This window comes from Narcine bancroftii, chromosome 3 (genome assembly GCF_036971445.1).
Source record: "Narcine bancroftii isolate sNarBan1 chromosome 3, sNarBan1.hap1, whole genome shotgun sequence".
Taxonomy (NCBI): Eukaryota; Metazoa; Chordata; class Chondrichthyes; order Torpediniformes; family Narcinidae; genus Narcine; species Narcine bancroftii.
Genome location: NC_091471.1, coordinates 346,546,041 through 346,558,174, shown reverse-complemented (window position 1 = coordinate 346,558,174; position 12,134 = coordinate 346,546,041). Strand labels below are relative to the sequence as shown.

Genomic DNA, 12,134 nt, shown 5'->3' with positions numbered 1-12,134 from the left:
GCTTGTGTAAACACTATAAATAGTTTACGCCATTTTGTGTCAATAGTCTATGTCTTGAGAATCGAAGTAAAAGAGGACGGTGTTTTGGGAAACTCTGGGTAACCAAGAGTGGGAGTTCAGTTCCTCATTTAACATTTCTGGCCACGGTTACCACAAAGCCTTTTAATGATTGCAACGATCTGGGTGCCCCAGGATAGATCTTCTGAGATTTTGACACCAGAAATTTGAAGTTTTTATCCCTGATGAGGACTGGTTTGTGTTCTCCTGATTTCCCCTTCCTGAAGTCCACAATTAGTTACTTAGTTTTGCTAACATTGAGTGCAAGGTTGTTGTTGTGACACCACTCAACCAACTCATCTATCTCACTCCTGTATGTTTCTTTATTGGCGCCCGTGATTCTGCCGATGACCGTGGTGTCATTGGCAAGTTTGTCGATGGCATTTGGTATCGAGCGAGGAGAGCAGTGGGCTAAGCATAAATTCTTGGGTGCACCTGTATCAATTGTCGTGTGGAGGAGACGTTGTTACCGGTCCGCACTGACTGCAGTCTTCCAAGGAGGAAGTCAAGGATCCAGTTGCAGAGAGAGGTGCAGAAGTCCAGATTTTGAAGCTTGCTGACCAATGCTGAGGATATGTTAGTGCAGAAAGCTAAGCGTTATTGATGAAAAGTAGCTTGATGTACATGTTCCTGTTGTCTAGGTGATCCAGGCTGAGTGGAGAGCCAATGAGATTGAGAAAGGGTTGTGGTGGTATTCAAATTGCTGTGGGTCCAGAGCTTTACTGGACTTTTCCTTTCGTTAGGAAAAAAAAACATATCAAAGGCAAAGTTAAAGCACTGTTTTTTGTTACCCATGAACCATTAAGAGACTGCCCAATAAAGATGTCCTGCACTGAAGCAAAGGATTCATGCATGCATCAATTGAGAAAGTATTGTCCTATGCTATTCTATCATCTAATTGTCTAAAAAACTCGCCTCTTCTCAAAAAACTTCTTGCCCGGCACATGTAAACATCAAAAATAGTAATTATTTGTTATCTTTTGTTGTGAAGAATCTTTTCAAAATTTTCCTTCTAAAAAAATGCCATACAAGTACAAAGTATGATTATGGCTGTTATTGACCATTACAGACCTAGAATTAGAATCAGAGTTTATTGTCATGAACAAGTCACGAAATTCGTTGCTTTGTGGCAGCGTTATAATACAAACATTCAATTAAACCACCATACTACAATAAATAAAAAGGGTCCATAAAAAGTGAAAGTAAGGCTGTGACTTTGGTTCACTGATTATTCAGGAATCTGATGGCAGCGGGGAAGAACCTGACCTTGTGCCGCTGAGTGCTCATCTTCAGGCTCCTGTACCTTTCTCCCGATGGTAGCAGAGTGAAGAGGACATGGCCTGGGTGGTGGGGGTCTTTGAGGATAGTGGCTGCTTTCTTATGACACCACCTCATGTAGATGTCCTCGATGGAGTGAAGGCTGGTGCCTGTGATGTCGCAAGCTGAATTAACAATGCTCTGGAGCTTTTTCTTGTCTTGAGCATTGGCACCTTCATACCAGATAGTGATGTAACCAGCCAGAACACTCTTCACGGTACACCTGTAGAAGTTTTCGTGAGTCTTCGGTGACACATCGAATCTTCTTAAATACCTCACAAAGTACAGCTGCTGGCGGGCCTTCTTCATCAATCTATCGACATGGAGGCTCCAAGTCAGATTCCAACAAACTGTTTTTTTTGTATTAAGTAGATTTAAAAATCTTGGCTGTTATTGTTATATCCTTTGCACTGACAATTTCTTGAGTAAAAAAAATAAGTAAGACATGATAATCGATATATTGTTTACATTTTTACAGGTTGGATTAACATCAGCATACACTGACATCGCCACTGACATGATACAAATGGAAGAGAGAAATGTCTACTGCGGACCTTATAATATAAAAATCATCAAACAACAGTATTTGAAGGACATATTTATTCTCCATTAACCTATTATGTTCTTAAAACATACTTTTACTTTAAAATTAGTTGATTAATGTGAAATGTAATACCTTTGACTATATCTAGATTGGTGAGTCACATCTTAGTGTGACACAGGAAGAGGCCATTTTATTAATCAGATCCATGCTGGTTCCTGGGGAATAATCATATCAGCCCCATTCCCAATTTCCTTATTTTCCTGTGCTCCGTGCAATTTATTCTCTCATTCCCACATATTCCTTTTAAAGTTCATTATCATCCCATTGTACAAGTACAGGCCAACTCTCCGGTCCTCGGTGCAAAAACATGTAACACACACATAACATAATACACATACAGACAAATGATGCACATGCAGTACATAAATATGTATGTATAGAGAGGGAGAGAGAGAGTCTTGAAAGGTTAACATGAGCAGTTAATTCTGTTGTTCAGCAGTCTCACTGCCCGTTGAAAGAAGCTGTTTCTTTTGCCATTATCCTTGGCTCAGGGGTAATTCAGTGTAGTCAATCAACCTCTCAGCACATCTTCAGGATATGAAAGGGAAGTGGTGAATTCAGCAGAACCCCTTGCAGTCATGGAGAGAATGTGCAAATTCCACATGGACAGCATCCAAGATAGAACCTCGATCCCTAGAGTTGGGATATATCAACATTAACAGCTGCGCTACCTTAAGACCCAGCCAATGAAGTGCAAATACTGAGTAAGCAAAAATCTTCAGATGCCAGAGTTCCATATAGATTCAGAAAATGCAAGAGACACTAAAGCAGTTCCATGCATATAGAAAAAGAGTTAAAGTTTTAGGTCAATAAAATTTAATTCGTGATGAAAGATTATTGGCATGAAGCTTTAACTCTTTGTCTCCTGCTGTTTTATCTGCTGAGCACCCTCACATTTTCGGTTTTTATTTGACACAGTGAGAAAGCCTCTGTTAAAAATGTATTTAACATGTAAATCATGTGCATAGCCAAAGTGACCACAACATCTTGAACAGAGGTACTCAGAAGTTAAGAGCTTTTGACTGAGTAGAAAATCTATAGGTTGTTAAATGTAGTTCCTTTATAAAATTTATATTAAGAGAAAAATGTGATTTGAAACAAAGGTTAATGAGCCTAATTCACTGAGCCCAATTGAATTTAGATCATGTGAAGATGAGGAACATGCGTGGGTAAACAATTTAAAGCAGAATGACCAGTAACGTTTAATCTCTGGTGACTTTGTTCAGTACAGATCCGAACAGGGTAATCCACTACAGTGGTGGAATAATGATAGCCAGTGGATCATCAGACAGAAAAATAAGATTTTTGGATATCAAACGTTCCAAAAAAATTACATCTGTAATCCAAGGGCATGCTGGAAGCATCAAGACACTACTTCTATGTGAGGAGCAAAATTTTGTGCTCAGTGGAAGCTTTGACCTCAGCATCAGGTGCAAGTCAAAATATTTTATTAACAAAGAGATTATTTTCAAATAAAATGTATATTAAAATGCTTTTTTGCTCATTGTTTAATTTTAGACGGTGGAACCTGAAGACAGGCTCATGTATGACCATCTACCGTGGTCACATGGGAGTTATTACGTCCCTTGATCTGCACAAGGACAAGTTTGTATCTGGGGCAATAGATGGTTTCACTAAAGGTTAGCCTAACTCAAGTATAATTTAACCCAAACTGCTAAACAAAATTAGGAATATAACAGTGAAGTTAACGATTATTGTTTTTAACTGAGCGACAAAGGACAAGAGTTTACTTAATAGAGGTATATAAGATTATGAGGGGGCATAGATAGGGTGAATCATCTGCACCTGTTTCCTGGGACCACATTAGTCATGATCAGAGGGCATCTGTTTAAGGTGAATGGAAGAGATTTTAAGAGAGAGATATTAGGGATGTTTTTAAAAAAAAAAATCAAGTTTGATGGGTGTCTGGAATGCATTGCTGGAGGTGGTGGTGGAGGCTGGTGCAAGAAAAGTAGAGGGACATGGGTGTGAGGTAGGGAAGGATTAGAGTGTTGCGGAGTGGATTTGCACAGATCGGCTCAACATTGTGACCTGTTGTGTTGTAATGTTCTATGTTCTTTAAATATGCCTTTGTACTGAGAACCTTTTAATCGGGGTGCAATTTCTATCTTTACAAAACAAAATATAGATCTTTACATATTTATCATCATTAGAATTTGATCTTAGGAAAATAAGACATTTAAAGCCCCTTCTTTACACTTCTGGTGCTTCGTGACACATGAGAATAAATGACGATCACTGAGATTTATGTGTCTTGATAACGTCAAAGCAGCAGAACAAATTAAGGCAAGTAGCAGTGACAATTATGGTTTACGCTTATCATGGTGTTGGAAATCGGAGTTTTAATAGCACTGGCTGAGAGATTAACGATGTCACTCGTAATATTTTTGTAAATTTAATTCATGAAGATTACTCATTGGGAGCTGTAGTATTAATGAAAGCTCATATTTACTTCTGTTGTTTATATCCTCATCTTATTAGAAATAGATTTTAACTTTCTCGTTTTGTTCTTAACAGTTATCAATGTTAATCAAATCAATCCATTACTAAACTTCTTGCAATAATTCATATCTAACTTATCACATATTGTGTCTTTGCGGACAGTGTTGCATTCAAGATCAGTTGTTTTATTTTGTCTTAACTGGTGGTATTTCAAAGAGAAGTCTCTCACCATGAAAGCATTACTCAATGTGAAATCCTGTTTTGAACAGTGAAATGGATATTGTTTCTACAATTTTTCTAATTTTCAATCAATTCTTACCTTTCCTTCACATTCAATTAACACTTTTTATTTGTTGGTCTGGACTTCTCCCCCTCTCATTCTTCCACCTTTCCCTCTCAGTAATAGAGATGCCTCTCTGCTTTTTGCTAATGTCTCAAGGAAGGGCTCTGGCCCCAAAATGTCTATAATACATCTTTACCTCTTATGGCCGCTGCGAGTCCGGCTGAGTCTCTCCAGCATTTATTTTATATTTTTAACTACAATCGCAGCGTCTTCCGTGTTTCACTCTAACTAATTTTGTGCTGTGGTTTTTTTTTTGTTTAACCTCCAGTATGGGACCTTGAGCAAGGAAAATGTATCTCCAGCCTCAGGCATGAAAAACCAGTTATTTCTGTGGCTGTTGGTGAGGTGAACGTGGTAAGCGGCTATGAGAATGGAGAAGTCCTCGTGTGGACCCTAAAACCTCCTTCTTTAGTCAAGGTATTCAGGAAGAATGCATGCATTTCTTCTTCATTACTCAGTTATTTCTGTTGAGGATGCATAATCCAGTGGGAAAATAGGGAAACATTAATGCAAGAGCAAAGAAAGCATCAAAACTTACATTAACATCCTCTTACTTCAATTAATTCAAAATAATCATTATTCATCAAAAATTAAATGTATAACATTCAAGGCAGGATTTTCATAACATTATGTTATTCCTTTAATGTGGTGTATCGTCATTTATCATTTATGTACAATAATAATTGACAGTTTACAAGAAGTTAACCTATTGTGACAGAGTATATAGATATGTTTTTGGGAGATAAATTGGGAAAGGTTTGTTACTGTAGGTCACATACAAACACTTTAAAACAAATCTTATTTGAAATACTGGAGCTCTGCTAATGCTAGACATGTCAGGCCTTTGCAAAAGCTTTGGAGAGTGCCCAAGAAACTTCACTAATAGGTTGTTGTTTACAAAAAGGCAACAGATGAAAGAGCTTGTTGGAGCCACATATTGTCTGGAAGGGAACTTGCTGTTCTAAGAGGGTCATGTGGTTTTGCAAAGAGAGAGTAAAGCAGGCTTTCTCTCTGGGAGAGAGAGAGAGACGCACACACACACAGATCAGTTCTACAATGATACAGTCAGCAACAGGAGCTGGGACTGGAACAGGGCAAGCTGGTGGAAAAGCCCATTTGGAAGACAGGTTGTGAGTGCTTAGTTCAGTCTGGTCAAAGCCCTTATGGTTTATGCAAGAGGAGAGGACTGGCTGTCTAATATTTCACTTGGAATAAGTGAAACAAGAGGGAACTCTGTGGTGGCCTGAAAAAAAGAGGTTATCACCTGGAGAAGCCTGAGTTTCGTCAGCAAGATACTGAAGTGGCTGATAGAAGAAAATCAGTTATGGCTGTCCTGGAACAACAAAACTTTATCTGAAAACTGACAAGAACCTTCCTGAGCAGTAACCATTTACCTTTCAAGCTCCAAAGCCTGGTGAACTTTATAAATGTTAAATTCTGTGCACAGTATAAGAATTGCCTGCAACCAGTGAACTTGGAGGAATGAGAAGTGAGATTGGAGTGTGAATCAAAGAACATTTCTGAACTTACACACAAACAGTACATACACATGCACTTAGAATTAGAAGGGGGTTAAGTTAGTTAAGTCAATAGTGATAAGTTAACGTGTGATCCTGTTTTCATGTTTAAAGTTTTGTTTTCAAGTTTAAACAAAAGCAACTTTTGTTTAAGTAACCATTTGTCTTGGTGAATATCTATTGCTGCTGGGATTTGGGGTCCTCTGGGCTTGTAACACTATGCTTGAACTAATCAATGTTGGAGACGTCCAGAACATAGCCATTCTAGTAGTTGTGCCAAGCATCTACATATCCCTCAGCATGTAATTGTTGATCTTCAAGCAAATCAGTTTTCAGCTGTTGATTGTGAACACCAGTGGATTTTGGTTATAAGAGATCAGCTTTCGTTGGATTGTTAGTTATCCAGCAATAATGAACACTTGTTTCAAAGCACATCTAAGGGATCAATCCACACAACACTTTATTACGCAGGTGCTTTTGACAAACTTTGTCAACTGCTCCATTTCTTTATCCAAACATTCCAGACAATTACATATTCTGGAAGTAGATGCACACAAGGCTCATTCTGAGTGCAGCCAGTGTGCTTTGTGACTAATACACCAGCCAAACATGGCCATCCAGTTCCATGAGTAAGTTGTCAAGTGTGGAAGTTCAACACTTCCCTATTCTACTTAACTATTCATTAGGACCATACATTCCTGAACTTTGTCCAGATAAATTCTCATTGACGTTCATGTTTTGCTTGGCCCCTTTACCAAAGAATGGCATCAGTCCTGCCAATGCTTAATGGACGTTCCATACATTCTACCCTATTCAGTATGCCAAGTAAAGTTTCACCAAAGTGTCCATTTAAATTAATTGTGCATTGTTCCAGTAAGGTCTATTTGTTTCAGTTGGTACATTTTCCTTTTCCATTTCTCAGGTTCTGACTGGTCACAAGGGCCCAGTCAGATGTTTGTCTTTTGACCAATGGCACTTGGTTAGTGGAAGCGATGATACAAGTGTTATGGTCTGGAGTATGATTGGAAAATTTAGTAAATGCTTATTGACATTCAAGCACCCAAGGTGAGTAACTTTAAATAAGAGCGAATGAATACTAATTTGGAACTCTCAACTTTAAAAAAAATGATTTTTATCAGATATATTATAAAAATGTGTTAGCTCAATGGTTCTCAATCTTTTTTTAACCATTCACATACAACCCTATGTCTTCTTCTTCTTCTTTGGCTTGGCTTCGCGGTAGAAGATTTATGGAGGGGTATGTCCACGTCTGCTGCAGGCTCGTTGGTGACTGACAAGTCCGATGTGGGACAGGCAGGCACGGTTGCAGTGGTTGCAAGGGAAAATTGGTTGGTTGGGGTTGGGTGTTGGGTTTTTCTTCCTTGGTCTTTTGTCAGTGAGGTGGGCTCTGCGGTCCTATGTAATCTCTTACTAACCACTGAGCACCTATGGTATTGGAATGGTTGATGTAGCAGTTGGGGCAACACCTTTACAGCGCCAGTGGTTCGAATCCCACACTGTCTGTAAGGAGTTTGTATGTTCTTACTGTGCCTGCCTGGGTTTTCACTGGGGGCTCTAGTTTCCTCCCACCATTCAAAACCTACCTGGGGTTTAAATTAATTGGGTGTAATTGGGCTGCACGGACTTGGGGCTGAAAGGGCCTGTTATTGTGCTGTATGTCTTTGGTTAGTGAGGAATTACATAAAGTGGTATGTGAGTGGAAATAAAAAGGTTATGAACCACTCATATTGATTCAACATGTTTTTAATTTCACAAACTTGAACAGCTTTTCCATCATGGGGCTTATAAATTTGTCTTCTGTCTTATTTCTGAATGTTAAAACATTCTTGCGTGACTCCTGAATGTGATTTTTAAAGATTGTGAAACATGTTTATGCAGATTGGAAAACTCTTTGTTAGGCTTACTTGTGTACCGCCAAGCATTTGTCACAGAGGTCAGCACTTGGGCTCACAGCTATGTGTTCACCGGCCAGCCCTTAAAGGTGCAGTAGATGAAGTGTGGTTTGGTGGAGTAGAGAACATCAATGAACTCCCTAGTATAGCTGCAATCAGCAAAAGGAGTAAGCTGCAACATGTTTCAGCAGGTGTGCACAAGGATAGGAAGTTGAGAGCTTTGACCTCTAGTGTGAGAACCGTGCAGGCATATGGACAGTCAAGCTTAAGGCACTGCGTTCATTGACATGTAAAGGAACTACTATGAAGAGGGTGTTTAAGGCTTTACCACCCAACAATTTATCAACCCAGACTTCACTGGAAGCCACACTTATTATTGATCCCTACCACTTGTAAAGTTTCATTTTTCTGCTGGGTTTTCCAAAGCTCAGGAATCTTGGTTAGTCTCTTTAAAGAATTCAATGTGACCCACCTCCAGAAAGAGGATTGTTCCTGTAGCTGGTTGGTTGGAATCAAATCAGGTTACATTCTCAAATGTTTAATATTTTTCATTGTTTTACTTCTCACCCTTTCTTGTCTGTGCTTATCTCACTGATTTTAGATTTCACATCATAAAATGTCATCTTGGAGTTAGAATTTTATTTTTGGCTACATTGTGCTGCAGGGAGGTGCTTTGTCTCCATCACCTTTACTTACGGGTACTCAGTGGATGCAATGATGGAAAAATCAGAATTTTTGACCTCTACCGTGGCACCTGTCTAAGAGTGATGAGAGCAAGTGGCCGTGGTGATCCAGTGCTTTCCTTTCACCTTTCTGAAAAGAGGTATGATCCAAACTCTTAGATTAAAATGATACTTTAATATTCCTTCTTTTCCAATAGACTGTCAAATAATTAGAAAGGGTCAAAGTTAAAAATTCAGTTTTATTGTCAGAGTACATCCATGTCATCACATACAACCATGAGATTCTTTTTCCTGCAGGTGAGGCAGGTAGCTCTCCTACTACCAAAACAAACCAATGAAGTTAAGCAGCTGTGTGTCTACTGAACATTTTAGAGTAAAAGTCCTAAAATCCGGACTGCTTGGGGATTGGGTTGGTCTAGATTTTTGGATTTTCAGATTCTCGGGCAGTACACCTGTAGCGCTTACGCAATGGATGCACGCAAAAGCTGTGTTTTTGAGGTCCAGATTCTTGGGTGGTCTGGATTTCGGGCAGGCAGGTTTTGGGAATTTTTCTGTATCATTTTATTGGGGTAGTATTAAGTAAATCATAATGGCTGCGGCAGGGAGAAAGGATGGAGGGCCACCAAGTGTTCGAAGGGATTCTTGTTGCAGTTGTGATTAGAGTATTGGGGCTGAGAATTCTGAGCTGGGAGTGGGTTGGTCAACTTGTGGATTTGATCTTGAGTTGAGGATCAGAGGCTCATAATTGATCTGGGTTATGAAAAGGAGTCGGTGCCTGTTGCGTTCACAGGAGTTTGGGAAGGAGTAGTGATGGGTCTGGCGTGGTGGTCTTGCTTTATGTAGAAGTCCCTTCCAGAGTAGCATTATAAAATATTATTCTAAGAATGATCATCAATCATTGGCGAAGTTTCTCCTGGAATATTATTCAATTTCCCAACCAATGTAAAAAAAAAATAGATGCAAATTTTGAGAAAGGACTGATCACCTGACCCATGGACCATTTTTCTCACAACCAATAATATGATTTATTTCAAATCACCAACCAGTTTAACGTTGTTGAATTTCCAGCACTAGCTGCTATTTTGAGACTTAATTAGCCATGTTGGATCTTATTTCACTTAAACATTAGAATGATGAGATTCCATACCAAGGCCGATGGGTATAAATGCAACTTTAAAAACTGAGTGTTCCACGTGGCATTGTACTTGTTCTACCAGCCTCTGCTGGTGGTAGAGAGGTTGAGATAGTAGTTTTCAATAAGGGAATTTACTTCCGTTGCTGCGCCCCTTGTTGTTTGCCTTAGCCAACTAACTGCAGGTATACCTGTCCTGCCATTTAATCCAGGGAATTTGCAACCAGATTTCACCAGTGTTAAAACTCATCTGCATTACCCACAAAAACAAAATGACCTCTCTACTTTTAACTCTTAGTGATCTAAATTTCCGGACCCAGGCGGCAGAAGAAAATTTTAACAATAGAGTATCTACAGTTATTGACCTACAACAACGTTCATCACTGCCTTCTTCTGCTGGTGTGAAGCAATGAATGACGTTTCTCATCTTGCCGAGAAATTTTATGTCCGATGATTTGTAAAAAAAAAATTCACCTGCCTGAGTTTAAATGTGTTTAATTGGCCTCAGAGCTTTCCTTTTCTCTCTCTCTTGCTTTTGACCATGCCTACTAATTTATGAAAGACAATGGGACGAAAGGATATAAGAATTATAAGAATATAATTTTGTTGATAAAAGCCAAAGGCAGCCAAAAGGAAGTTTTAAATATTGAGAAAAAGAGTGAGAAGGGCAAAGGAAAGACAAGGCATAGGAATAATATCTTCTGGAAATATGTTTCAACTTACAATCATATGTTTGAATGATTTTACCATGTAAAATTTTTCAGCAATACAGTTTGACTAGCTGAAATGATCATCCCCTTGCAGTTGATTGTAGCTGGAATTTTCTTCCACAAAACGTGATATTTCTCCAAAGTAGCATACGAATTTTCACAGTGAGCATTGGTAAGTTACTTCACTTGGTCGAACTGGACGCATGCATATGCAGGAGACACTGGATAAGGGTCAAGAGCGGGAATATTTATTGATTCCTCCCGCCTGACTCAGGAGCTTTAGGATATTTATGAATCCTTTCTCCCAGCTGAATATGATCATTCGTCATTCACTGGGTTTAACAGGAGGGAACCTCTCAATCTATTGCACCTGGATGCTGCATTGCACACAAATGTGATAGTTTCCTTTCATTTGGAAAGCTTTGGACAATTAATCTGGAGATGCAAATTTGATCAGAGCACCGAAGAATTTAAATACAAGTACTGAAACACTTTTGGAATAAAACATTATAATCAGTGAAGGAAGCCATAAAGACTGCTGTTTATAAAATCTGATCAATTCACCAATGTCCTTCACAAAAGAAATCTGCCAACGTTACCCAATTTGTGCCCACTGTGGTTGAATTTGATTTTCCTCCAAAGTTTAGAGTCAACTTAAGGTGTACCAGCCTTCCTAGCAATGTATGAATGAATTAAGGAGTGAAATTTTATTTTCTTTCCCTGAAAATGACCATGGATTTCTGCACTATTTTATTTAGCATTGTAATAAATACCATCAACAACGTGGTAGCATTTCACTTTGAGAATATTACATGGGATTACTCAGCCCCATCTGCAGTCATTGAAAATCCAGCACAAGAAGACTCATTTAGAACTGCACCACTGAGGAAACAACCGTACAGTTATGTTCGTGCACAGCGCCTGAGACGAATTGGTTCAACCAATGAAAAGATCTATCATAGACAGGAAGACCTTACACAACAGCGACTGAGTCACCATGCACGTTTAATGTCAACCAGATGCATGCAAGAGGCACAAAGTAAGTCATTTTATAAGTTCTCAGATAATTTGTTTTTTTTTTAATACCTTCATTTCCAGGATTTGTATCACATTGAAAGTTTAACAGTTAAATAAAAATCAATATAGATTGACATCACTTTGCAGTTGGTTTCCTGTTATTTATCTCTTGGTTATTTTTTTGGAAGGAATTCAGTCAGATTCCATGAAAATTCCCAACTTGAGGGAATTTCATTATCACTGTCCAGATGCTACACCCATCAGCCAGAAGTCAGAATTACTTTTCCAACCATCACCCACTGGTTGGGTTTCTAGCAACTCTGGGATGCTTTCACAAGGAAGATCAAGTGATGGTGCAATATCCAGCATTGGTTATGG

The 12,134-nt window shown here is 38.9% G+C and overlaps 1 protein-coding gene and 1 long non-coding RNA gene across 5 annotated transcripts in view; one reads left to right on the top strand and one right to left on the bottom strand.

Annotated features, from left to right (window-relative positions):
• The window catches only part of LOC138759346 (uncharacterized), a 49,020-nt gene that overhangs the window by 27,935 nt on the left and 8,951 nt on the right, over positions 1-12,134 (bottom strand). The gene's annotated exons all lie outside the window — the stretch shown is intronic.
• Positions 1-12,134, top strand: part of fbxw10 (F-box and WD repeat domain containing 10) — a 49,022-nt gene that overhangs the window by 32,691 nt on the left and 4,197 nt on the right. For 3 of the 4 annotated variants that reach the window (XM_069929558.1, XM_069929557.1, XM_069929555.1), the window contains 8 exons: positions 1,853-1,956; positions 3,205-3,408; positions 3,497-3,618; positions 5,053-5,201; positions 7,224-7,366; positions 8,816-9,037; positions 11,498-11,778; positions 11,945-12,133. In XM_069929558.1, coding sequence (XP_069785659.1) covers positions 1,853-1,956; positions 3,205-3,408; positions 3,497-3,618; positions 5,053-5,201; positions 7,224-7,366; positions 8,816-9,037; positions 11,498-11,778; positions 11,945-12,133 — 1,414 coding nt within the window. The remainder of the gene's footprint in view (positions 1-1,852; positions 1,957-3,204; positions 3,409-3,496; positions 3,619-5,052; positions 5,202-7,223; positions 7,367-8,815; positions 9,038-11,497; positions 11,779-11,944; position 12,134) is intronic. The other variant, XM_069929556.1, reaches the window with a different exon arrangement.